Genomic DNA, 27,621 nt, shown 5'->3' on the forward strand with positions numbered 1-27,621 from the left:
CTCACTACACGCAAATACGAGCGTTTCTGCATATCACATGCAGGAACGGGATCGCTACATTTCCTGGTTGTAAGCAAACTGCAATATCCTGAATTCATAGCGATTTCAGGACGTGGAGGACCGCCTAATGGGAGGTGTATCCAATTGATGTGAGAAATATCAAAATGTCTGTGTTTGTAGCCAGCGCTTTCAGCCAGAGGATTTCGAAACGGAACTGAAGTCACAACTGATGGGGTTGTTTTTCCATCGATTTTCCCCTTCCAATAAGAAAGCATCCGGTCAGCGCACGTTACCCAACTAACTACATTTGTTTATCTAAACCAAAAGCTATCTAACTTTCATAATACGCTGGCTAAACCCTAAAAAACAATGCAATTAGCTCCTGGTATCTGCTATCTTTTCATATATATGCTGGATCGAGGCATCAACATGGTCTGTCTTTTATCGTTGGTGTGTTTACAAGTAGGCTACAACTTATATTGTAGTTTTTTTCCTGTATTATGGGGGATTAGTTGATTGTTAAGGCAAGCCTTTAATTATTTCTTTATTTTTAACTAGGTAAGTCAGTTAAGAACAAATTATTATGTACAATGACGGTCTAGGAGCAGTGGGTTTAACTGCCTTGTTCAGGGGCAGAAGGACAGATGTTTACCTTGTCAGATCGGGGATTCGATCCAGCAACCTTCCGGTTACTGGCGTCCCCCTGACAACGGTGAGTCGAGGAAATGTCAGGTTTTGACAACTAATCATATCGCCGTCTGCTACCACGAAGTAACCAAGAATTTGACCAATGAGGATAGAGCTATGGCGGGACCTTTAAATTCTCGTCAAGTGGATCATGGAAAAATGTATTTCATTTTAGGTCATGTTGTTCCCGAGTTTTCTTTCCTTTCTGAACTAACGTTAGCTATGACCTGTGGCGGGACCTTTAAACGCTAGAAGAGGACCATGGACAAATATATTTCCTCAGGTAATTTTGTTCTCGAATTATCTTTATTTTCTGAAGTAACGTTAGCTACAATTTTTGTGTTGTCTGCCGTTTTCATGGATCGTCATCATCATCATCATCGATCTGAATATCTAGCAAGTAAGATCTGTGTATTAGGCTACAGTAATATGTTAGCACGGTTCGGTTAACAATATTTACAGTGTAGCTACAGTAACGCTATCTAACATGTTAGTGAATGGTGTTTTGACACAGGTTTATTGAAGTTAGCTAGTTTAACGTCAGATGACTGTCCATCAAAATAGTCTGTTAACCCCACGATTTTCATACTAATCTGGAGTTATTATTTTCAATAATTATGATGTTTAGTTTATGGAGATAATAAGTAAAACAAAATATTGTCTTATAGGAACATATGGTTCCTTTAATCTATTGATCTAATTAAATTAATTGTTCTACTTTTCAGCCCTTCCAGCCTGTATTTATAGTGATGACTTGCATTTTAAATGCTGTACTAGGCCTACACAGTATGTCTCATGTGATATGACGACCTGTCCTTTGGGGAATTTATCATCAGTACATTATTTCTCGTGTGGGATGTTGTTGTCTTTTGATTTCAGTGAGATTACATATTCCTTCCCAAAGGGATAGCAATGTATTTTGCCTGATGTGGATCATAAGGTGTCCAAGGCATTGTTCAGGTGTCCGGGGAATGAGATTCCAGAGATGGACATTGCCAGGGTTGACAAAATGTGGTGTGACCGACCCTCCACCACCATCTGCAGCTCAGTAGAGATGGAGAGGGACTTTGCCTGTCCTCTGCTGCTCTGGATGCCCAGGAAGCTCTGGCAGGTTCAGCTGCATTGCCCACATTCTGTACAGTGGGAAGGTCATCAGTTGGAACGTATGGTTCCTTACACTGTTCCACGCAAATACACTGGTAAAGGCAATATAATTTCATTTATAAACTAATGCAGCATTTATATTTAATACAAACAGCAACATGTTTCTGGGTGAAATGTTATTATAGAATGATTCTGTTCTCAGTCCTGCGTATTCTCATATATTTATGTAGTTTTTTTCCCTTTAGGGGAGCTGATAGGTTTGGAGTACCTCTTCGGTCAGACTGGTTTGGTGCTGCAGGATTATAAAGCTGCCATTGAGGAACTGGAGACGGGTGATCCTGATGTCCAAGAGGAGGATGATGAGGGCTTTGTCGAGCTTGTGGAATTTCAGGACCTGACGGTCCCGGTGGTGGAGACAGCCCTGCCTCTTGTTGGCACCTTTTTCGTTCTACTCTCACCCCCTCTACCAGCATCCAGTCCACAGCTGCATCAGTCAGTCCCATGTCCTCCACTCCTGTACGGGCTACTCCTCCACTCCTGTACGGGCTACTCCTCCACTCCTGTACGGGCTACTCCTCCACTCCTGTACGGGCTACTCCTCCACACCTGTACGGGCTACTCCTCCATACCTGTACGGGCTACTCCTCCACACCTGTACGGGCTACTCCTCCACACCTGTACGGGCTACTCCTCCACACCTGTACGGGCTACTCCTCCACACCTGTGCTCGTCAGTCCCTTGTCCTACGTTCCTGTTCGGGGTAACGTTACTCCTTAGTCCATGGACCATAAATGTTCTTTTTAAAGTGTGAATTGGCTCTGGCAGTCAGAACAGCCAAATACTCCATCAACAGTATTGAGATAGTGAAATGTTTTGTTGTTTCGGCTCTGTACTGCAGCACCTTGGATTTGCAATGGTACAGATGTCAGGTTTAACGTGAGGGAATTTTCATCCATATTACAGCACTTTTTATTACAGCATTTTTTTCTACATATTCCCCCCATTTAAGAGGAACCAAAAGTATGGGGATAAATTCACTTATGTGTTTTAAAGTAGTCAAAGGTTTAGTATTTGGTTGCATATTCCTAGCATGCAATGATTACATCAAGCTTGTGGCTACAAACATTTGCTCTTTGTTTTGGTTGCGTTTCAGATTATTTTATGCCCAATAGAAATAACTGATAAATAATGTATTTTGTCATTTTGGAGTCACTTATTTTAAATAAGAATAGAATATGTTTCTAAACACTTCTACATTCATGTGGATGCTACCAGGATTACGGATAGTCCTGATGAATTGTGAATAATGATGAGTGAGAAAGTTACAGATGCACAAATATCCCCATGACAAGGGCTATGTTGAGAGGTGGCTTGAAAGTAAGCATTTCATTGCATTGTTTACACCCTGCTGTATTCTGTATATGATCATTAAAATTTGATTTGATTTGACAGTAAGGAGGCTTGCCATTTAAGGAGACTGTTCTAAAAGAGAGTACACCAGGGCTATATCTCTGGATACGTTTCACCAGGAGCGCTGTACGGCCCCGAGTTGGTAACCCAGCAACAAGGCAGTTCAGTCTTTAGAGGAAGCAGACCTTCATGTAGGTTGTTGAAAATGCTCTGTGGTATGCTGGGTATTTGGTGGCATTGATGAAGAGTGATGCAAAAAAAACATGCTCCCAATCAGGCATCCAGTCCACACCTCTAACCGCATCAGTCCTCTACTCCTGTACGGACTACTCCACCACCAGCTGGTTCTCTGTCCATGGCCTTGACACCTGTGCCTGGCTGGGCCTCTGTTCATGATCTCCACACCCGTGCCTGGCTGGGCCTCTGTTCATGATCTCCACACCCGTGCCTGGCTGGGCCTCTGTTCATGATCTCCACACCTGTGCCCGGCTGGGCCTCTTCATGATCTCCACACCTGTGCCCGGATGGGCCTCTGTTCATGATCTCCACACCCGTTGCCGACTGGGCCTCTGTTCATGACCTCCACACCTGTGGTCGGCTGGGCCTCTGTTCATGACCTCCACACCTGTGGTCGGCTGGGCCTCTGTTCATGACCTCCACACCTGTGGTCGGCTGGGCCTCTGTTCATGACCTCCACACCTGTGGTCGGCTGGGCCTGTGTTCATGACCTCCACACCTGTAGTCGGCTGGGCCTCTGTTCATGACCTCCACACCTGTGGTCGGCTGGGCCTCTGTTCATGACCTCCACACCTGTGGTCGGCTGGGCCTCTGTTCATGACCTCCACACCTGTGGTTGGCTGGGCCTCTGTTCATGATCTCCACACCTGTGGTTGGCTGGGCCTCTGTTCATGATCTCCACACCTGTGGTTGGCTGGGCCTCGATTCATGATCTCCACACCCGTTGCCGGCTGGGCCTCTGTCCGTGCCCGACACCTATGCTTTCTGACACTCAGTCAGCCCCGTCCTCTGCTCCTTACGGGCTGGGCATTCTGATGGAGCCAGCGATCAGTTGCTCTCCATTTTCAGTTAGGTATATATAATTGTAATTATTTGTGTTGCAATTGTTTGTCCCTCCTTGGTGTCAAAAGCATCCTCCCCTTAATTCACTCGTGAGCACAAAAGCCCTTAGCTGAATTCTCTCATTACATTTTGATCAATCATTAATGTCAGTCTTTGAATGCTCCATTGTATAAAATATGTAATGTTCCTGCTTGTATGCCTTGTGCACTGATTTAAAACAATTAGAGTAAATTTGTCATTCTCACGTCTTTCTCCAGTGGATTTTTGGTGGTCAAGATATGTTTGGTATCTGTACTGATGGATGTGTTTGGTATCTGTACTGATGGATGTGTTTGGTATCTGTACTGATGGATGTGTTTGGTATCTGTACTGATGGATGTGTTTGGTATCTGTACTGATGGATGTGTTTGGTATCTGTACTGATGGATGTGTTTGGTATCTGTACTGATGGATGTGTTTGGTATCTGTACTGATGGTGCAAAAGCCATGGCAGGGAGACATAGTGGAGTGATAACGTGAGTGCAAGCAGTTGCTCCTGACCCCACTTGGGTCCACTGCAGCATCCACCAAGAGGCTCTTGGGTACACTGCAGCATCCACCGAGAGGCTCTTGGGTACACTGCAGCATCCACCAAGAGGCTCTTGGGTACACTGCAGCATCCACCGAGAGGCTCTTGCTGCCAAAAGAATGCCTGACAGCATGAAAGACTTTTTGGACACTACAGTGAAAATGGTTAACTTTGTTAAAGTAAGGTCCCTGAACTCTCATGTATTTTCTGCACTATGTAATGATATGGACATGTAACGCTTTTACAACATATAGAGGTGTGCTGGTGTAACCGATGTGAAATGGCTAGCTAATTAGCGGTGGTGCGCGCTAATAGCGTTTCAATCGGTGACGTCACTCGCTTTGAGACCTTGAAGTAGTAGTTCCCCTTGCTCTGCAAGGGCCGCGGCTTTTGTGGAGAGATGGGTAACGATGCTTCGTGGGTGACTGTTGTTGATGTGTGCAGAGGGTCCCTGGTTCGAGCCCGGGTATGGGTGAGGGGACGGACTAAAGTTATACTGTTACACTGGTTATTAAGGGGCAAAGTATTGGCATGGCACGTTTTTTTGAATTGAGAGACGAGCTTCAAGTTTTCTTTACTGACCATAATTTTCATTTGTCTGACCGCTTGCATGATGAGTTTCTCACACGACTGGCCTATCTGGGTGATGTTTTTTTCACCTGAATGATCTAAATCTAGGATTACAGGGACAAAATTGAGGCTATGATTAAGAAGTTGGAGCTCTTCTCTGTGCATTAACAAGGACAACACACAGGTCTTTCCATCATTGTATGATTTTTTGGTGTGCAAATGAACTCAAGCTTATGGACAATGTCAAATGTGATATAGCGAAGCACCCGAGTGAGTTGGGTGCGCAATTACGCAAGTACTTTCCCAAAATGGACGACACAAACAACTGGATTTGTTATCCCTTTCATGCCCTGCCTCCAGTCCACTTACCGATATCTGAACAAGAGAGCCTCATCAAAATTGCAACCAACGGTTCTGTGAAAATTGAATTAAATCAGAAACTCCTGCCAAATTTCTAGATTGGGCTGCGCTCAGAGTATCCTGCCTTGGCAAATCGCACTGCTAAGACACTGATGCCCTTTGCAACCATGTACTATGTGTGAGTGGATTCTCGGCCCTCACTAGCATGAAAACGAAATACAGACACAGACTGTGTGTGGGAAATGATTTAAGACTGAGACTCTCTCCAATACAACCCAACATTGCAGAGTTATGTGCATCCTTTCAAGCACACCCTTCTCATTAACCTGTGGTGAGTTATTCACACCTTTCTCATTAACCTGTGGTGAGTTATTCACACCCTTCTCATTAACCTGTGGTGAGTTATTCACACCCTTCTCATTAACCTGTGGTGAGTTATTCACACCCTTCTCATTAACCTGTGGTGAGTTATTCACACCCTTCTCATTAACCTGTGGTGAGTTATTCACACCCTTCTCATTAACCTGTGGTGAGTTATTCACACCCTTCTCATTAACCTGTGGTGAGTTATTCACACCCTTCTCATTAACCTGTGGTGAGTTATTCACACCCTTCTCATTAACCTGTGGTGAGTTATTCACCATTTTTGATGAACAAATAAGGTTTTATATGTACGATGGCTAAATAAAGAGCAAAATGATTGATTATTATTATTTGTGCCCTGGTCCTATAAGAGCGCTTTGCCACTTCCCAAGAGCCAGGTTGTGACAGAAACACACTCATTCTTATGTTTAATAAATTGTATCGTATAGTGTGTGTGTGGCAGGCTTACAAAGGTGGCACAAAAAACACATTTGGAGTGCGCTGACCCTGGTGCTAGAGGGGGTACAGCTGGAGGTTGAACGTTTGAAGGGGTACGGGACTATAAAAAGTTTGGGAACCACTGAGTTAGACTGATGTTGTGGTATAATATAGATTGCCTAGGATACTCACAACTGCATTGTGGTCTAAATATTTCTAGCTTTTTGACAAACTCGGCAAAAAAAGGAAACGTCCTCTCACTGTCAACTGTGTTTATTTTCAGCAAACTTTAACGTGTGTAAATATTTGTATGAACATAACAATTTTGAATATAACAAGATTCAACAACTGAGACATAAACTGAAGATGTTCCACAGACATGTGACTAACAGAAATTGAATAATGTGTCCCTGAACAAAGGGGGGTCAAAATCAAAAGTAACAGTCAGTATCTGGTGTGGCCACGTACCGCAGTGCATCTCCTCCTCATGGACTGCACCAGATTTGCCAGTTCTTGCTGTGAGATGTTACACCACTCTAACACCAAGGCACCGGCAAGTTCCCGGACATTTCTAAGGGGAATGGCCCTAGCCCTCACCCTCCGATCCAACAGGTCCCAGACGTGCTCAATGGGATTGAGATCCGGGCTCTTCGCTGGCCATGTCAGAACACTGACATTCCTGTCTTGCAGGAAATCATGCACAGAACGAGCAGTATGGCTGGTGGCATTGTCATGCTGGAGGGTCATGTCAGGATGAGCCTGCAGGAAGGGTACCACATGAGGGAGGAGGATGTCTTCCCTGTAACGCACAGCGTTGAGATTGCCTGCAATGACAACAAGCTCAGTCCGATGATGCTGTGACACACCGCCCCAGACCATGATGGACCCTCCACCTCCAAATCGATCCCGCTCCAGAGTACAGGCCTCGGTGTAACGCTCATTCCTTTGACGATAAACGTGAATCCGATCATCACCCCTAGTGAGACAAAACCGTGACTCGTCAGTGAAGAGGACATTTTGCCAGTCCTGTCTGGTCGACGGTGGATTTGTGCCCATAGGCGACATTGTTGCCGGTGATGTCTGGTGAGGACCTGCCTTACAACAGGCCTACAAGCCCTCAGTCCAGCCTCTGTTCGCAATAGGCTGAGAGTCTGAGCACTGATGGAGGGATTCCTGGTGTAACTCGGGCAGTTGTTGTTGCCATCCTGTACATGTCCTGCAGGTGTGATGTTCGGATGTACCGATCCTGTGCAGGTGTTGTTACACGTGGTCTGCCACTGCGAGGACGATCAGCTGTCCATCCTGTCTCCCTGTAGCGCTGTCTTAGGCGTCTCACAGTACGGACATCGCAATTTATTGCCCTGGCTACATCTGCAGTCCTCATGCCTCCTTGCAGCATGCCTAAGGCACGTTCACGCAGATGAGCAGGGACCCTGGGCATCTTTCTTTTGGTGTTTTTCAGAGTCAGTAGAAAGGCCTCTTTAGTATCCTAAGATTTCATAACTGTGACCTTAATTGCCTAGCGTCTGTAAGCTGTTAAGACACTAACAACCGTTCCACAGACGCATGTTCATTAATTGTTTATGGTTCATTGAACAAGCCTGGGAAACAGTGTTTAAACCCTTTATCATGAAGATCTGTGAAGTTATTTGGATTTTTACGAATTATCTTTGAAAGACAGGGCCCTTTCTGAGTTTAGGTATATAATGGTGTCTTATGTCATATTTTTTACAAGTGTTCTGACAAGTGATTAAATGATTCCAGCTGCATCAGACACCAACAGTGTTGACTTAAACTCCTTGATAAATTCATTGTGATATTCATGAAATGTTTGGATTAGCTAGCTTCAGTGTTACTGCTAAAACAAATGATGCATGGAGTTGGTTTATCGTATCAACTTTAATATGTTGGCAAGTAAACGTCTTTTAATAAAACAGTAGATTAGTCTGTCAAAATAGCAAATAAGTAGACATGACTTGTATTCAAGACAGTTTATTTGTTTTGGAGATCAAGCCTAATTTACAACAGCAATATGCAGGCACAGTTATGGCAATGTATGGACATATACTGAACAAAAATATGAACGCAACAATGGAAGCGTTGGTCCCATGTTTCATGAGCTGAAATAAAAGATCCCAAAATGTTTCCATACGCACAAAAAGCTTATTTCTCAAATGTTCTGCACAAATTGTATTTGTTTCCAACCCTGTTAGTGAGCATTTCTACTTTGCCAAGATAATCCATCCCTATGACAGATATGGCATATCAAGAAGCTGATTTAATTAAACAGTATGACCATTACACCTTATGCTGGGGACAATAAAAAGACACTCTAAAATGTGTAGTTTTGTCACACAACACAATGCCACAGATGTCTCAAGTTTTGAGGGAGTGTGCAATTGGCATGCTGACTGCAAGATTGTCCACCAGAGCTGTTGCCAGATAATTTAATGTTAATTTCTCTACCACAAACTGCCTTTTTAGTTTTAGAGAATTTGGCAGTACGTCCAACCGGCCTCACAACCGCAGACCACCTGTATGGCGTCGTGTGGGAGAGTGGTTTGCTGATGTCAATGTTGTGAACAGAGTGCCCCATGGTGGCAGTGGGTTTATGGTATGGGCAGGCATAAGCTACGGACAACGAACATAATTGCATTTTATCGATGGCAATTTGAATGCACAGATATACATACTGTGATGAGATCCTTAGAGCCATTACCATTCACCCCCCCACCATCACCTCATGTTTCAGCATGATAATTCACGGTCCCATGTCGCAATGATCTGTACACAGTTCCTGGAAGCTGAAAATGTCCCAGTTCTTCCATGGCCTGCATACTCACCAGACATGTCTCCCATTGAGCATGTTTGGGATGCTCTGGGTTGACGTGTAGAACAGAATGTTCCAGTTCCCGACAATCATCAGCCTGATTAACTCTATGCGAAAGAGACCATGTGCATGTGACATTAAAACTTGAAACTACAGAAGCCTATAGCTTGGCTGTCCAAATTTCATTCACGCAAATTGAGGGCACACAATTTCAATTCTGAATAATGGCACAGACGTATCTGCGCAACGTAGGGGTGCTGAGGGTGCTTAAAAAATATATATACATAAAAAATACATCACAATTATATTACTCCTGTGTGAACTAGGGCTTTATTACTTGTGTATGAGAGGACAAAAATAGTCCTGTGTCCTCGGAATTGGGGCCTTTAATAAGGGAGCTCCTCCCTCACAGCTTTTGCCCATTCACATCACGGGCCCCGGTCTATGGCTTAATGGTGACTGCATATACAGACTCACACAGGAGAGACAACATGGCTGCTCAGTCTGTGGTAAAAGATTCACTCTGGAGACACATCTGTTGAAGCATACGGATAATATCCACAAAGAGAGGGAAAAACAGAAAGAGGAACAGAAGGCGGGGTGTGGACAACACTCGTATGAAAGGAAAAACACTCTGGATCATTCATTTTTTAAATGTTGTTGTTTAACTTTAACTGACTTGCCTAGTTAATAAAGAACAAATTCTTATTTTGCAATGACAGCCTACCCCAGCCAAACCTTCCCTTAACCAATTGTACGCCGCCCCATGGGTCTCCCGATCATGGCCAGTTGTGATACAGCCCAGGATCGAACCAGGGTCTGTAGTGACACCTCATAATATATTATGGATTTAATTTTTAGAATGTTTTACATAAATAAATAAAGTTTGATTTGAATTAGGTTCTGATCAAACAGTACAGAATATTTTAGGAAGCTCACATTTCTGCTGTAAAGAATGTCATTAGAAACAGAAATATCTAGTGGTTTGATTCAGAATGTCTCTCAGGGCGATGAGAGAATTGTCGGACTGATGTTATTGATACATTAAAAAAAAATCCAAACCAATGTTACAAATTCTAACAGTGGTGAGTGGAGGAGTCAATCGCAGAGAGCAACCGCTCAGCCCAACTCCAAGCTCTTCTCTGTCCTGGCACCCCAATAGTGGAACCAGCTTCCCCCTGGCCTGAAGCTAGGACAGCAGAGTCCCTGCCCATCTTCCGAAAACGTCTGAAATCTCTTCAAAGAGTATCTTTAAATTGTCCCACAGCACCTCGCCCCCCCTAAAATGTGTTTAACTTTTGTTGAACTAACATTCGCACTTCAAAATGTACTATGACAGATATGTGGTTGACCCACCTAGCTATCTTAAGATGAATGCACTAATTGTAAGTCGCTCTGGATATGAGTGTCTGCCAAATTGTTAAAATGTCAAATGTAATTTTGAGAAAAGGTCTCCTTGCATTTTTTTTTTTATTGATTTTTATTTGACCTTTATTTTAACCAGGTAGGTCAGTAGAAAACAAGTTCTCATTTACAACTGCGACCTGGCAGAGATAAAGCAAAGCAGTGTGACAAAAACAACAACACAGAGTTACACATGGAATAAACAAACATACAGGCAATAACACAACAAGCATTTGTCCAAGAGTGTTTGCCATCAATTCTGACCTAATTCTGCTCATTCATGACATCTTACCTTGGATCTTGTATAGAGTAATGCTGTACAGTTGACCCCCGATGAAGAATTGATTATCTCAGATCATTCTATGCTTATGATAACCACTGTGTGTGTACATGTAGTTACAGTGATGTGTATTCGTGGATGCCAAGGGTAGCCAGGCTGCCCCCAAAAAATTGACCAAGAGAAAAATACATAAAAAATATTGTTTTATTTCGTCTCTCTGTGTTTAATAATTTTTTAGAATTTTTATAATTTGGCAGACACTCATATCCAGAGCGACTTACAATTAGTGCATTCATCTTAAGATAGCTAGGTGGGTCAACCACATATCTGTGTATCATATATCCAGAGCGACATACAATTAGTGCATTCATCTTAAGATAGCTAGGTGGGTCAACCACATATCTGTGTATCATATATCCAGAGCGACATACAATTAGTGCATTCATCTTAAGATAGCTAGGTGGGTCAACCACATATCTGTGTATCATATATCCAGAGCGACATACAATTAGTGCATTCATCTTACAAATTTGAATGAATTGCAAAAATCTCTGAAGCTGGAGACTCACATCTCCCTCACTAGCTTTAAGCACCAGCTGTCAGAGCAGCTTACAGATCACTACACCTGTACATAGCCCATCTGTAAACAGCCCATCTATCTACCTACCTTATCCCTATACTGGTATTTATTTATTTATTTTGCTCCTTTGCATCACAGTATCTCTACCTGCACATTCATCTTCTGCCAATCTACCATTCCAGTGTTTAATTGCTATATTTTAATTACTTCGCCACCATGGCCTATTTATTGCCTCAACTCCCTTATTTGACCTTATTTGCACTCACTGTATATAGACTTTTTGTTTTCTTTTGTTCTACTGTATTATTGACTGTATGTTTTGTTTATTCCATGTGTAACTCTGTGTTGTTGTATGTGTCGAATTGCTATGCTTTATCTTGGCCAGGTCGCAGTTGTAAATGAGAACTTGTTCTCAATTAGCCTACCTGGTTAAATAAAGGTGTTCTCAACCAGCCTACCTGGTTAAATAAAGGTGTTCTCAACTAGCCTACCTGGTTAAATAAAGGTGTTCTCAACCAGCCTACCTGGTTAAATAAAGGTGAAATAAAAATAATAATAATAATACATTTCCTTCGATTTGCAAGTGGCTTAATGTGTCTCACCGGAGAAAGCATCCGAGCGAACAAAACAGCGCCCCTCTGTCTCCGTATGTGAAGCGTATCTATCTGATGCTGTCTGGTCAGAAAGAGTATGACATTGTTGCCGCCCGTAGCAATGAATGCAAGGGAAGCCAGCAAGCATTTGACCTCCCTTCTTAAAAATAATAGCTGAGTGAGCTCAGCTCTGATTGGTCCTGGCGCACCAAAAAAAAGTGTAAAGGGAAGCCAGTTTGGATTTGGCTTCAGACCAATCACATCACAAGCCAAACATCATTATTGACAGAAAAAAAACTTGAATTGTTGCATCTCCTTGTGTTGTTGTCCTCTATTGGCTAGCTAAATTTGTCCCTTTCCTAAATTTGCCATTGATGGAGGTAGGGATTTGGACTTGTTGTTTAACTTTAATTATTTTGTTCTGGCCAATGATTATAACAGTGTTTCTGATCCAACCATACATTTATACATTGTGCCCTTGGGCAGAGAGGATGGAAGTTCAACATGTAGCTAGATGTAGTGTGCTAATGTTAACTAGCTGGCCTTGGTGCATTGTTGCCCATGAAAGGAAGTTAGACATTTTAGTAAGGTAGCCTAAGACAACAAAACCTGAAAGTGTGTACTGCATGACAGAGTGTTAGAGCATTTGGGCAACATGAAAGAGGAGGATGATATTGGCGTTTCTCTGCAAGTAGGGTGAGTCAACATGTTTTTTTTTCTACTTGCAAGCACTAGGCACACACACAGAAATCAATATCATAGACAGCCACATCATATTTAGCTTAGGTTGATTGGACTAAATCGTTTTTGTTTTCTTTTAGTTGTCACTGTATGTGTAGTTGAAACGGTGCTGGAATAGTGCAGGCAGCTCCTGTGTTCGTTGCAACTTGCAGTAATGCTGTGTAGTTCTAAATCAATAGTTGTTTAGTGGTCCGAAAATGTTGGAAACATTAACTTGCTTGACCATGCTGAAGGTCAGGTAACTGTTTATAACATTTAATATTCTTTGAGGACTTTACCAGACAGAGGTTGCGCTACATTTTTAATGAAACATAGGTGTGGTTGAATTTATTCTGCTACTGTATCTTCTTATTGTCTGGGCCTTTAGACCTATATATCACTGTCGCAAGGCATATGGAACTATACGGTTATAGAGCAAACAACTTAATTATCACCACACACCGGTTGTAATATGGCTTTTTTCCCCCTGGATTGGCTTCCCATGTGATTTTACCCACGCACCGATACTGTGTAGTTATCGTTTTCCTTTTCAACTGGTCCGTAAACTGCTTTGCACTGGATTCAACTCCCACCTAGCTGGCGGCGCTGTTGTGTTTTTCTGGGCTCGCCAGCCATTAGAACAAACGATTTTGTAAGATTCCTTGACTAGAACACGGAAGTAGGATTAGAAACGAGTTTGATTTGGCAATAATTTAGTGGAGTAAAAATAAGACATACTGACTGAACTAAATAGGCCACCCAACTCTCATTCGACTGAAAATGTCTAAACTACAATTGTTGCGTTTGTTTTTAAATGATCGTTTAACGGCGGCTGCTGTGGAGATTTTCGGTGCAGTTGAGAAAACGGTGGTGGAGTACCAGGAGGAGAATGATCGGCTACGGAGACTGCTGCGGAATCGAATCACACCAGAGATAAAACTATGTAGAATAGGTTAGTATGTAGATCTACTGATAGCTAGTTATAGTTGAAGGCCCGGTTTTGCAAAAGCGATGTAATTTAAGCTTACGAGTGTTTTTAAGATGCATCGTTCCAATAAGGTTTCTACTAGTTACCACAGCCACAAAGTAAAAATGGACTATATCGTAAAAATTCATGAAAACCAACATTTGATTTTTGGTCTTCATTTAAGGTTAGCACTGTGGTTAATGTTAGGTTTAAAATAACGTTTTTAAGAAGATACATTTAAGAAATGGGCGGGGTTTATGACTTTGTGGATGTGGTAACTTGTGACAACCTTCCTATAACAAACGTTTCCAAAAACACCAAGCAGAGAGAACATTCACTAGTGCGTCGTTGGAGTGGGTGTCGATAGGACTACATATAGGACCGAAAGAAAGTCAGCCCTGCTCTCAGATCGGCTTTCTCTATTCATATCTTACTTTAATATTACAATTGCTTCCCAATACGGACGACGGGTCAGCTTCTAGAGAGATATTACCACCTAGGGCAGAGTTGGGTAAATTGAGCCGCCCTTGTTTAGAGGTTTCATGAAGCTTGTCTCTAAACCGAAGTTGATAATTGGAAGATTGTATATTACATCGGCTGGGTTCTCTGAGTTTCAATATGAGGTCTTAAACCTGGCTTGAAAGTGGACCCATGTAGCTGTGTGGGCTAATATAGAGGGGGTTTGATTAATCTGGCCCGGGGTACACCGGGCTATGGCCTGTCGTCATCGTGCGAAAGCGGGGAGGGAAGAGTGACCTTAACTTCGAAACTTTAACTGGAAAGTTTCGAAGAGGAACATCGAAATTTACAGTTGATTTGTCAGAGGACAAACCATTCACAGAGACAAACTGATATCTTTCCGACAGATAAGATCTAAACCAGGCCAGAACTTATCCGTGTAGACCAATTTGGGTTTGAAATCTCTCCAAATGAATGTCCATACTGTCTCTACACACCACCATCTGCATACTGTATATAGTTACACTGAGTGTACAAAACATTAGGAACACCTTGCAATATTGAGTTGCCTTCAGAACAGCCTCAATTCGTCGGGACATGGGCTCTACAAAGTGTCTAAATTGTTCCACAGGGATGCTGGCCCATGTTGACTCCAATGCTTCCCACAGTTGTGTCAAACTGGCTGGATGTCCTTTGGATGGTGGACTATTCTTGATACACACGGGAAACTGTTGAGTGTGAAAAAAACAGCAGTATTGCAGTTCTTGACACACTCAAACCGGTGGTCTTGGCACCCTACTACCATACCCTGTTCAAAGGCACTTTAATATTTTGTCTTACCCATTCTCCCTCTGAATGGCACACACACACAATCCATGTCTCAATTGCCTCAAGGCTTAAAAATCCTTATTTAACCTGGCTCCTCTCCTCAATATTAGGAAGGTGTTCCTAATGTTTTGAATACTCTGTTTATTTATCTGCTGATGATTTGTCTATCTGGTTTTAAAAAATCACTAATACAGGTCCCATCCTCCCTCTGGTGGTATGGATAACCTTGTAATGATGTCTCCAGAGAAACCTGGAGTCAAATGAAGGTCCTAATTTATCAAATTACTATAGGCGGAATTAGATGTTTTGCCTGGGGTCAAAATGACCCCAACGGACCTTTTTTTACAAAGTCCATATTGATACAGAAACATTAAACAATGATTAAGATTCATTAAGTACAAGTTGATTGACAAAGTCATGAAACATTGGACGAATTGAATAAACTTTTGCACAATGATGATAAAAAATATTCCTCAAGGTTTAAAAAAGAAAATTGCCACTACTACCACTTTAACTGGGTATGATTAAATAGTTGTCTTTGTCACAAAAATCTGATTGAAATGGGATATAGGCAGGGGCATAACTTAGTCCAGCTTCTCGACAGACATTGTATTTGCTTCAGACAGGAAGTAGAACGAAGAGAGTGGGCGCAAACTAGGATTGCACATGTTGGGGAATATACAGGAAACTTTCCATGTGAATTAACGGGAATATATGGGAATTAACAGGAATATATGGGAATTAACAGGAATATATGAGAATTAACAGGAATATATGGGAATTAACAGGAATATATGGGAATTAACAGGAATATATATTAATTAACAGGAATATATGATAATTAACAGGAATATATGAGAATTAACAGGAATATATGAGAATTAACAGGAATATATGGGAATTAACAGGAATATATGAGAATTAACAGGAATATATGAGAATTAACAGGAATATATGAGAATTAACAGGAATATATGAGAATTAACAGGAATATATGAGAATTAACGGGAATATATGAGAATTAACGGGAATATATGGGAATTAATATTATTATTCTTTTTTTAAATTATTATATATATATATATTTTTACCTTTTATTTTACTAGGCAAGTCAGTTAAGAACAAATTCTTATTTTCAATGACGGCCTAAGAACAGTGGGTTAACTGCCTGTTCAGGGGCAGAACGCCAGATTTGTACCTTGTCAGCTCGGGGGTTTGAACTTGCAACCTTCCGGTTACTAGTCCAACGCTCTAACCACTAGATGGTTTTTGCATTCGATATATTTATCATGTCATATGGAGACAGAAAAATTAACATTTTATCTTGTCATAAATAGACATAATTACAAATTATTAAATCCTTCCAGTAGAAATTTAAAAAATACTATTTGAACTTCAATTAAATGAGTTGACTCTTCACATGGGACGATTTCACAGAACAACAAAAGAAAGGGAATATTGAATGATCCCCAATGATACATCACGTCTCCCAAAAACATTTTCAACACACATTTGTTGTAAAATGATAGTCTAGAAACTAAAGCTTTGGTTGTCTTCCTCTCAGGCTTCCATGTCTTCTCCCTGGACCTCCACAATGTCCACCTCTTGAACATCAGACCCTGAGGCCCCATCTTCACTGTCACTTTCCAATTTTGTTGAGGAAGGCTCGTTGTCAGGCTCGAAAAGCCTCAAATTTGCCTGAATGGCCACCAATTTCCACCCTTGTATTGGTCAGCCTGTTGCATGCTTTGGTGTGTGTGTGTGTGTGTGTCCCCACACAAGGACCAATTGCACTCTGATGTTGGTGTGATTTGGAGAATGATGTTGGCAACAGGGGAAAGAGCCTCATATCCACAAAGTCCCTTCCACCAGGTGGCTGATGAGATATGTTGGCACGACTGCCATATTGTATCTCCATTCCAAAGCCCTTGCTTGGAAGTGTACATCGCCAGACTGTCAAGAACCTTGCCCTCATCCAGGCCAAGGTGGCGAGACACAGTAGTGATGACACCATAGGCCTTGTTGATCTCTGCACCAGACAGGATGCTCTTGCCAGCATACTTGGGGTCCAACATGTACACTGCAGCGTGTGTGGGCTTCAGGCAGAAGTCTGGACACTTTTTGATGTATTTCAGAACTGCAGTTTCCTCTGCTTAGAGCAACAGTGCAGTGGGCAGGACAGTACGTATTTCTTCTCTTACATCTGCAAGCAGAGTCTGAACATCAGGCATTGTCTCCCTCAATCCATGCAATGGCTACTGCTATAGGTTTCAGGAGTTTCAGGCTGCTTACCACTCTCTCCCAAACTACATAATCCAGGAGGATCCTCTTGATGGGGCTGTCCATATCGACAGACTGTGATATGGCCATTTCTTGGAGAGTCTCCTTCCCCTCCAGGAGACTGTCAAACATGATGACAACACCATCCCAACGGGTGTTGCTGGGCAGCATCAATGTGGTGCTCTTATTCTTCTCACTTTGCTTGGTGAGGTAGATTGCTGCTATAAGCTCATGACCCGTCACATACCAAACCATTTCCTTGGCTCTCTTCAATGCTTGAGCAGCACAGCCAATGGGTGTGATGTGAGGGTGGGACTCCTTCACTTTAGACCAAGCATCATATTCGCAGCATTGTCTGTCACCAGTGCAAATACCTTCTGTGGTCCAAGGTCATTGATGACTGCCTCCCGTCTGGTGTGTCTGTTGTCCCTTGTGTCTGTGCTCTTGTAGAATACTGGTTGAGGGGTGGAGATGATGTAGTTAATTATTCCTTGCCCACGAACATTTGACCACCCATCAGAGATGATTGCAATACAGTCTGCTTTCTCTATGATTTGCTTGACCTTCACTTGAACTCTGAACTTTGCATCCAGCAAATGTGTAGATAAAACATGTCTGGTTGGAGGAGTGTATGCTGGGCGGAGAACATTCAGAAATCTCTTTCAATACACATTGCCTGTGAGCATCAGAGGTGAACCAGTTGCATACACAGCTTGAGCAAGACATTCATCAGCATTTCTCTGACTACGTTCCTCCATAGAGTCAAAAAACCTTCTGATTCCAGGAGGACCATGAGCTGTTGCTATCGATAAGGTGTCTGATTCATCATTTTCACCTCGAATAGAAGTATAGGGACTTTTGTCAGAGGTTGTTTGTTGTGAGCGCTGAGGGAACTTTATGCACTTGGCTAGATGATTCTGCATCTTTGTTGCATTCTTCACATATGATTTGGCACAGTATTTGCAATTATACACAGCGTTTCCTTCTACATTAGCTGCAGTGAAATGTCTCCACACATTAGATAGTGTCGGTGCCATTTTCCTGTAAAGATTAGGAAAAAAGGAGTATATTTTTTTCCATGTATAGATAAATACAGATAAATGTTTTAAAATGAAACATGTATGGAAACAGGTGAAATAACACTCCTCAGTTAGCAGGCTCAAGCAAGCTAAAACCCACATTGTTAACAAGTTAGAAATGACTTACACACACTTTGCTGTAGGCTACTATTTACTAGTTAACAAAAAATAATGTATGTCAAATAAAATATATTCACCCCACCCAGTATTGTAATCAATACTTACCAGAAAGCACGTGGTCCTTGGCTCAGACAGTGTAGCAGTGTGGGCTCAATAGCATCTCATTAGTGTGCAAGATCTTGAGTATCAGCTGTACATGTGATGGAAGAATGCAATGTGCATGTAGAGGGTTGCAATTCCATTGAATTGGGAATAGTTTAACCATATGCCACAAGACCTAGAATTGCCTTGTGTATTCCACACAAAAAAAGGTTCACTGTTATAAGCTAACTTTTTAAAATGAATTTAAGCAAAATTCCCAGAATTCCCAGGGCTTAACTCCCCATGGAAAATTTCCGGAAAGATTCCGACCCTTTGCAACCCTAGTGTAAACATTAACATCCATGTTTGGTTTTGGTTTGGAGGAGGGGGAGAGGGGTGTGTTAGCATCTAATAATTTATTATTTCCTGGGCACCACTCTGCAAATAAAACTACACTTTCCTTATCAGAAACGTCCATCAACCACAGATATACCCTCCGATGGGGGAAAAGGGTTGCCAAACAGATGGTAAATACGTCCCACAGTGGGCTAGTGTTATAGTGCTAGACCGAGATACAGTCTGTCTAGAATCTGGCCCTAGCTGTCTGCTAGGCTGTATAGAATACAGTCTGTCTAGAATCTGGCCCTAGCTATCTGCTAGACCGAGATACAGTCTGTCTAGAAGGTGGCCCTAGCTATCTGCTAGGCTGTATAGAATACAGTCTGTCTAGAATCTGGCCCTAGCTATCTGTTAGGCTGTATAGAATACAGTCTGTCTAGAATCTGGCCCTAGCTATTTGTTAGGCTGTATAGAATACAGTCTGTCTAGAAGGTGGTCCTAGCTATCTGCTAGACTGAGATACAGTCTGTCTAGAAGGTGGCCCTAGCTATCTGCACTCAGGCATTTCTCAAGAGATACAGTCTCAGTCTAGAAGGTGGCCCTAGCTATCTGCTAGGCTGTATAGAATACAGTCTGTCTAGAATGTGGCCCGAGCTAAATGCTAGGCTGTATAGAATACAGTCTGTCTAGAATGTGGCCCTAGCTAAATGCTAGGCTGTATAGAATACAGTCTGTCTAGAAGCTGGCCCTAGCTATCTGCTAGGCTGTATAGAATACAGTCTTTCTAGAAGGTGGCTCTAGCTAAACGCTAGGCTGTATAGAATACAGTCTGTCTAGAAGCTGGCCCTAGCTATCTGCTAGGCTGTATAGAATACAGTCTGTCTAGAAGGTGGCCCGAGCTATCTGCTAGGCTGTATAGAATACAGTCTGTCTAGGTGGCCCGAGCTATCTGTTAGGCTGTATAGAATACAGTCTGTCTAGAAGGTGGCCCGAGCTATCTGTTAGGCTGTATAGAATACAGTCTGTCTAGAAGGTGGCCCTAGCTACCTGCTAGGCTGTATAGAATACAGTCTGTCTAGAAGGTGGCCCGAGCTATCTGTTAGGCTGTATAGAATACAGTCTGTCTAGAAGGTGGCCCTAGCTACCTGCTAGGCTGTATAGAATACAGTCTGTCTAGAAGGTGGCCCGAGCTATCTGTTAGGCTGTATAGAATACAGTCTGTCTAGAAGGTGGCCCGAGCTATCTGTTAGGCTGTATAGAATACAGTCTGTCTAGAAGGTGGCCCGAGCTATCTGCTAGGCTGTATAGAATACAGTCTTTCTAGAAGGTGGCTCTAGCTAAATACTAGGCTGTATAGAATACAGTCTGTCTAGAAGGTGGCCCTAGCTACCTGCTAGGCTGTATAGAATACAGTCTGTCTAGAAGGTGGTCCTAGCTATCTGCTAGGCTGTATAGAATACAGTCTGTCTAGAAGCTGGCCCTAGCTATCTGCTAGGCTGTATAGAATACAGTCTTTCTAGAAGGTGGCTCTAGCTAAATGCTAGGCTGTATAGAATACAGTCTGTCTAGAAGCTGGCCCTAGCTATCTGCTAGGCTGTATAGAATACAGTCTGTCTAGAAGGTGGCCCTAGCTACCTGCTAGGCTGTATAGAATACAGTCTTTCTAGAAGGTGGCTCTAGCTAAATGCTAGGCTGTATAGAATACAGTCTGTCTAGAAGCTGGCCCGAGCTATCTGCTAGGCTGTATAGAATACAGTCTGTCTAGAAGCTGGCCCTAGCTATCTGCTAGGCTGTATAGCTCTTATAAATGTATAGTCCAAATGTATGATTCAAGTGTTCTATTTAATTATGTGGTATATACAGTGCCTTCACCCATCTACACACAATGAAAACATGTTATTTGAAATGTTTGTAATTTTTTTGAAAATGAAAACAGATCTCATTTACATAAGTATTCACACCCCTGAGTCAATACATGTTAGGACCACCTTTGGAGGCGATTACAGCTGAGAGGCTTTCTGGGTAAGTCTCTAAGAGATTTGCACACCTGGATTGTACAATATTTGCACATTATTATATATTTTTTAAGTATTCAAACTCTTGTCACAGATTTGCAAGTGTTTCAGGTTATTGTCCTGCTGAAAGGTGCATTCGTCTCCCAGTGTCTGGTGGAAAGCAGACTGAACCAGGTTTTCCACTAGGATTTTGCCCGTGCTTAACTCTATTCCGTTTATTTTTATCCTAAAAAACTCCCTAGTCCTTGCTGATGACAAGCATAACCATAACATGATGCACCACCGTGCTTGAAAATATGAAGTGTGATGTGTTGCGTTGGATTTGCTCCAAACATAACGCTTTGTGTTCAGGACATAAAGTTAATTTCTAGGGCTCATTTTTTGCAGTTTTACTCTAGTGCCTTATTGCAAACAGGATGCATGTTTCTGAACATTAGTATTCTGTCCGGGCATTCTTCTTTTCACTCTGTCAATTAGGTTAGTATTGTGGAGAAGCTACAGTGCTGTTGATCAATCCTCAGTTTTTTTTTTCTATCACAGCCATTAAAATCTGTAGCTGTTTTAAAGTCACCGTTGGCCTCATGGTTAAATCCCTAAGTGGTTTCCTTCCTCTCCGGCAACTGAGTTGGGAAGGACGCCTGTATCTTTGTAGTGACTGGGTGTATTGATAAATCATCCAAAGTGTAATTAATAACTTTAAATGTTTTACTCATCTACCAATAGGTGCCCTTCTTTGCTAAGCTTTGGAAAACCTCCCTGGTCTTTGTGGTTGAATCTGTGCTTTAAATTCACTGCTCGACTGAGGGACCTTACAGATAATTGTATGTGTGGGGTACAGAGATGAGGTAGTCATTAAAAATCATGTTAAACACTATTACTAATGCACAAAGGGAGTCCATGCAACTTATTATGTGACTTGTGAAGCACATCTTTACTCCTGAACCTATTTCGTTTTGCCATAACAAAGGGGTTGAATACTTATCGACTCAAGATATTTCAGCTTTTCAATTCTAATTAATTTGTTTAAAAACATCCACTTTGACATTATGGGGTATTGTGTGTAGGCCACACAAAATCTCAATTAAATCAATTTTAAATTCCGGCTGTAACACAACAACATTTTGGGGAAAAGAAGGGGTGTGAATACTTTCTGAAGCCACTTCAGATAACCTCTGCTCCTCCTCTCCTTCCCTCCAGACTCCCTGCAGTTCTCTGAAGAGGAGGTTCCCCCTGAGCAGCAGCACTGTGAGCAGGAGTGGAGCCCCAGCCTGGGGCAGGAGGACCCAGAGACCACACTGATTATAGACGAAGAGGAGGAAGTCAGGACCAGTCAGGAGGAAGAGCAGTTTCAAGGGCTGGAGCCTGATATAGAGTTCATATTCACTCCTTCCTGTGTGAAAAGTGAATGTGATCAGGAGGACCCACTTTGGTCCTTGACTCTTCCCCAAACCCAGACTGTGGAGAACAGAGAGAGTCACTCTAAACCAGTGGATCTCAAACCTTTTGGCACTGTGACCCACTTAAAGGGTCTCGACATTCCCTGTGACCTTCCATATAATCGTAACAATGCCTCCAGCCACAGCTCAGCCGTAAGCAGCGACCTAGTAGGGCTTGACATCAGACCACCATTTGATCCCAACGCACCAATGGGGGAACCCTGCATCTGCCCCTTTTGTGGCAAGACCTTCAAACAAAAAGGAAATCTGTCCATGCACATGAAGATTCACACAGGAGAGAAACCTTTCAACTGTGGTGACTGCGGGAAACGCTTCAATCGCAAGGAGCACTTAACCAGACATATACGCATTCACAGAGGAGAGAAACCATTCAGCTGTCATTTTTGCTGTAAAAGCTTCAATCAGAAAGGGGACCTAAGGAGACACATACTGACTCACACAGGGGAGAAACCATTTAGCTGTGGTGACTGTGGCAAAGGATTCATTCGCAAGGAGCATCTAATTGCACATGTACGGACTCACACAGGAGAAGTGTCGGTGTCAAGCAGAATCTAACCATGCAGAAACTGGTAAATAGATCTCTGATGGATTTACTGTCGTTAAAACATTGTATGTAAATAAAGTTTGATTTGATTTGAATGACGAGGTAATGATCAAACTAGGGGTGCACCGATATGACATTTTTTGGCCGATACCGATAACCAATATTACATTTTTTTTTTGCGGACTTTTAAGCATTCTAGTACAGTTAAAGAGTTAACACACACACACATGGACTCATTGTCTAAGGCACTGCATCTCCTACAGTCCCCGGTTTGAATCCAGGTTGTATCACATCCGGCCGTGATTGGGAGTCCCATAGAGTGGTGCACAGTTGGCCCAGCGTCGTCCGGGTTTGGCTGGGGTCGGGCCGTCATTGTGAATAACAATTTGTTCTTAACTGACTTGCCTAGTTAAATAAAGGTGACACTGACCAAAAAGTTATTTTGTTGGCATTTACGTATGTCCCCATTACCAGTAAAACATCATCAAAACCTATTTCTTTCACTTACTTGCTGTGCTAATTCGTTAATTTGTTCAGTAGTTTCATTCTCAACCAGAATTTCCTCATACATGTATTGTGTATTATCATGTTTATGACAATGAAACGACTGAAGTGTAGTTTCAAATATATATATATTTTTTACCTTTATTTTACCAGGTAGGCAAGTTGAGAACAAGTTCTCATTTACAATTGCGACCTGGCCAAGATAAAGCAAAGCAGTTCGACAGATACAACGACACAGAGTTACACATGGAGTAAAACAAACATACAGTCAATAATACAGTATAAACAAGTCTATATACAATGTGAACAAATGAGGTGAGAAGGGAGGTAAAGGCAAAAAAGGCCATGGTGGCAAAGTAAATACAATATAGCAAGTAAAACACTGGAATGGTAGTTTTGCAATGGAAGAATGTGCAAAGTAGAAATAAAAATAATGGGGTGCAAAGGAGCTTAATTAATTAATTAATTAAATACAGTTGGGAAAGAGGTAGTTGTTTGGGCTAAATGTCACTGTGTCTGTTTCCATCTTGTCCAGCTGTGTATGTTACATTTCACGTAAACCCTGTTTCTTGTCTGCACCGAGGTAGCGGTCCTTGTACCTACACATCCAGCATGGTGGCAACACAGTAAAGAGGCTCAGAGAGAATGCCACCGAATCCCTTGTCCACAGCCTCTAGTAGAGTACTTTTCCAAATTTTAACCCCACGGTCTGTGTTGGCAGTCTTGTTGAGCGGGCATTTCAATACCATAACAGAGGGTATCCCGTCTGCTGATGCAGTTGATGAGCTTATTTCTCCAGTCAGTTGTTTCGAATGAAGCTAGCTAGTGTGTTAATGTTTCAAACATGTTCTCAAATGCCATTGAAATGGCATTTGACAACCAGCACATTCTTTAAGCAATACGGCTTTCCTCAGTACGGAATCCTCATCGACTCACTGTGCTGTCAGACTCAGCATGCTCATGGGACTGAGATCGCTGGTCCAAATGTCAGTCGTGAAGCTAATAGCAGTGACGCCCATAGCAAGTAGCTCATAGATGTACGTTTCACAAAACTGTAACTTCGGTAGGGCAACATCTGAAAGATGGCGAATACCGGGGCTCAACCAGTCGATGAAAAGCCAACATCAACCACGACAGAGAACAGTTGATTGTCAAGGGCAATGAATGCCATTATCCTGGCGTTAACGGATTTCACCTTTTGAGTCGTCTCGCTGAAATGTTCTTACTCTTTCAAAGGACTGCTGGACTTGAACTTGTTTAGTTGTTGGAAGTGTGCGCTTAGTATTTTTCTGCGTTTGTTCTGTGTAGCGCTGTATTTTTTCGTGGTGTCATATCAGCTACCTATGTTATATTAGGTATTCACGTCAGCTTGGACATCGGTTTTACACATCGGCGATAAACTAGACATCGGGCCGATGTTGGCCTTTTTAGCTAATATTGGCTTGTGTGGTGTAAATAAAGACCCATTGACCAACTAGTAGGCAACCCAACTCTCATTCGACGAAAAATGGCTAAGCCTATTGTTGCGTGTGTCTATTAAATGAGCGTTTATCGGCGGCTGTTGTGGAGATTTTCGGTGCAGTTGAGAAAACGGTAGTGGAGTACCAGGAGGAGAATGATCGGCTACGGAGACTGCTGGGGATCACACCGGTGATACCTCTATGTAGAATAGGTTCGTATGTAGATACTGATAGCTAGCTTCAGTTCTACTCAATAAACTGTTTAGGCAAACAGTGATCACCATTTGTTAAAGAAGAGTAAATTCACCATACATGTTTAAAAAGTTGTCTGTCACAAAAACCTTTGCCTTTCTGACTTCAATACATTTCATTGGAGACATTGAATCTTGTTTTTGTTTAGTTGAGGAAATGTTGTCTAAGTATAAAACTTTCTATCTAAAAACAAATTATCCTTGATGGCTGTACGGTTTTGGAAACCTCAACACTCAACTTAATTATCATCCAAAATAACTTTATAAATACAAAAGATTCGAGCCAACGTTTTAATTCCCTCTCTTTTTTCCATTAGCTCAGAAAGTGACATAGTTCAGGACAGGGTTGCCAGGTCAAGTAAACATTTATAGGCCAATGACGACTAAAAACCTGCCCAAAAGGCCTGCAAACTAGCCTAATGTTTTTTCACATAACATTGTCGAGACAAATAAGAAGGAATATCTTAGTAAATGCAAAATTCGGTTTTCCTCAAAATAATTATTGGGAGCTATGTCATGACGTAATAAAGGAATTTGAATGTTGCAAGAGAAAGGATAAATCGCCCTTATTTAAACTCGTCAGATCATTTTCCATCAATGGCTGTCGACTTAACTTGTTCTGACTGTTCTGATGAAGCAATAAGGCCATAGGAGGTGTGGTATATGGTCAATATACCACGGCTAAGGGCTGTTCTTATGCTTGACGTGACACGGAGTGCCTGGATACACCACTTAGCCGTGGTATATTGTCCATATACCACAAACCCCAGGGGTGCCTTATTGCTATTATAAACTGGTTACCAACATAATTAGAACAGTAAAAAGTTTCTTTTTTTTGGTCAATTTATGGTCTAACATAAAACGGGTGGTTCGAGCCCTGAATGCTGATTGGCTGACAGCCTTGGTATATCAGACCATATACCATGGGTATATTGGACTCAACCCCAGTTCTCTGTGTTCAGTGACAGTGCCAATACATTTTGTTTTGTTTTCTGCTCATAACTCACTGTGGCCGTTAGAAGAGTGTGAAATTACAAGTTATTACATCTGATGGGTTCTGACTTCTAAACTTGAAAATATGAAATATCCTTATTCATGTTACATTCTGTCAGAATATGTTATTGTTAGACATCAGGGATCCTATGGGAAGGAGAAGGGCCACAGTCTGGTACAAGTCAACAGGAAAGCCGTGAGTTGGGAAGGGGTGAGGAATTTGGGGCCTGAGGTCAGGTCAGATGAAGTGAGGAAGAACAGATATCACTAAAGGTCCGTCTAGCGTCAGATGTGTAAGGAGGAGACTCAGCAGAGGAGAAAGGGTTAAATACCAGTGCTTGTGTGAATATGTCTTGGTCTTATGCAGCTGTGTGAGCCAGTGGGTGAATAAACTTGGTTTGAGTTTAAATAATCGTCCGTGAGTTTTTACTCTTTATTTACAACTGAACAGATCATTAGATTGATACACGTGAGTGCACACACACACACACACACACACACACACACACACACACACACACACACACACACACACACACACACACACACACACACACACACACACACACACACACACACACACACACACACACACACACACACACACACACACACACACACACACACACACACACACACACACACACATACACACACACACACACACACACACACACACACACACACATACACACACACACCTGCACGCATACAAACCCAAAGCGCCCGTCTCTACCTATCTATGTATGTAACCACGGTTCCTCCTCAAAATAATCTGTGGCACATTTTCCAGGTCCTAATACTTATAATATTATGGTCATTAGGTGCTAAAAGAGCAAGGATTTCCTTGTTACTAAAGCCAATTCTAAAGTATAGTTTCACCAAGTCATGTACTCAGGCATTTCAACGGTGGCATGCCCAGCAATAGGGAGCCAGGCAGACATGCATTTAACCAAATCCCTTCTTTAAATAGAACTGCAACTTTTCTCAAAATATTGGCCCTTTATTCTCGAAATATTGGCCCTTTATTCTCGAAATATTGCCCCTTTATTCTCGAAATATTGCCCCTTTATTCTCCAAATATTGCCCCTTTATTCTCCAAATATTGCCCCTTTATTCTCCAAATATTGCCCCTTTATTCTCCAAATATTGCCCCTTTATTCTTGAAATATTGCCACTTTTTTTAAAGTACTAGCATGCAAAAAATAATAATCAAAGTACCACCACCCCTTGCAGTTTTTTCTTTTTCTTCTTCAC

General features: G+C 42.1%; 2 protein-coding genes across 2 annotated transcripts; both read left to right on the forward strand.

The window, feature by feature from the left end:
• LOC109879133 (uncharacterized) lies at positions 1-3,242 on the forward strand. Its single transcript, XM_020471329.2, has 3 exons — positions 1-970; positions 1,567-1,886; positions 2,037-3,242. Exons 2-3 carry the CDS (start codon positions 1,673-1,675, stop codon positions 2,600-2,602), a joined length of 780 nt encoding a protein of 259 aa, XP_020326918.1. The 5' UTR covers positions 1-970; positions 1,567-1,672; the 3' UTR covers positions 2,603-3,242.
• A 10,405-nt stretch (positions 3,243-13,647) lies between these two features.
• On the forward strand, positions 13,648-23,251 carry LOC109879132 (zinc finger protein 287-like). Its single transcript, XM_020471328.2, has 2 exons — positions 13,648-13,939; positions 22,353-23,251. Exons 1-2 carry the CDS (start codon positions 13,768-13,770, stop codon positions 23,165-23,167), a joined length of 987 nt encoding a protein of 328 aa, XP_020326917.1. The 5' UTR covers positions 13,648-13,767; the 3' UTR covers positions 23,168-23,251.
• The last annotated feature ends 4,370 nt before the right edge of the window (positions 23,252-27,621 follow it).

The sequence above is a fragment of the Oncorhynchus kisutch genome, linkage group LG16 (genome assembly GCF_002021735.2).
Source record: "Oncorhynchus kisutch isolate 150728-3 linkage group LG16, Okis_V2, whole genome shotgun sequence".
NCBI lineage: Eukaryota > Metazoa > Chordata > Actinopteri > Salmoniformes > Salmonidae > Oncorhynchus > Oncorhynchus kisutch.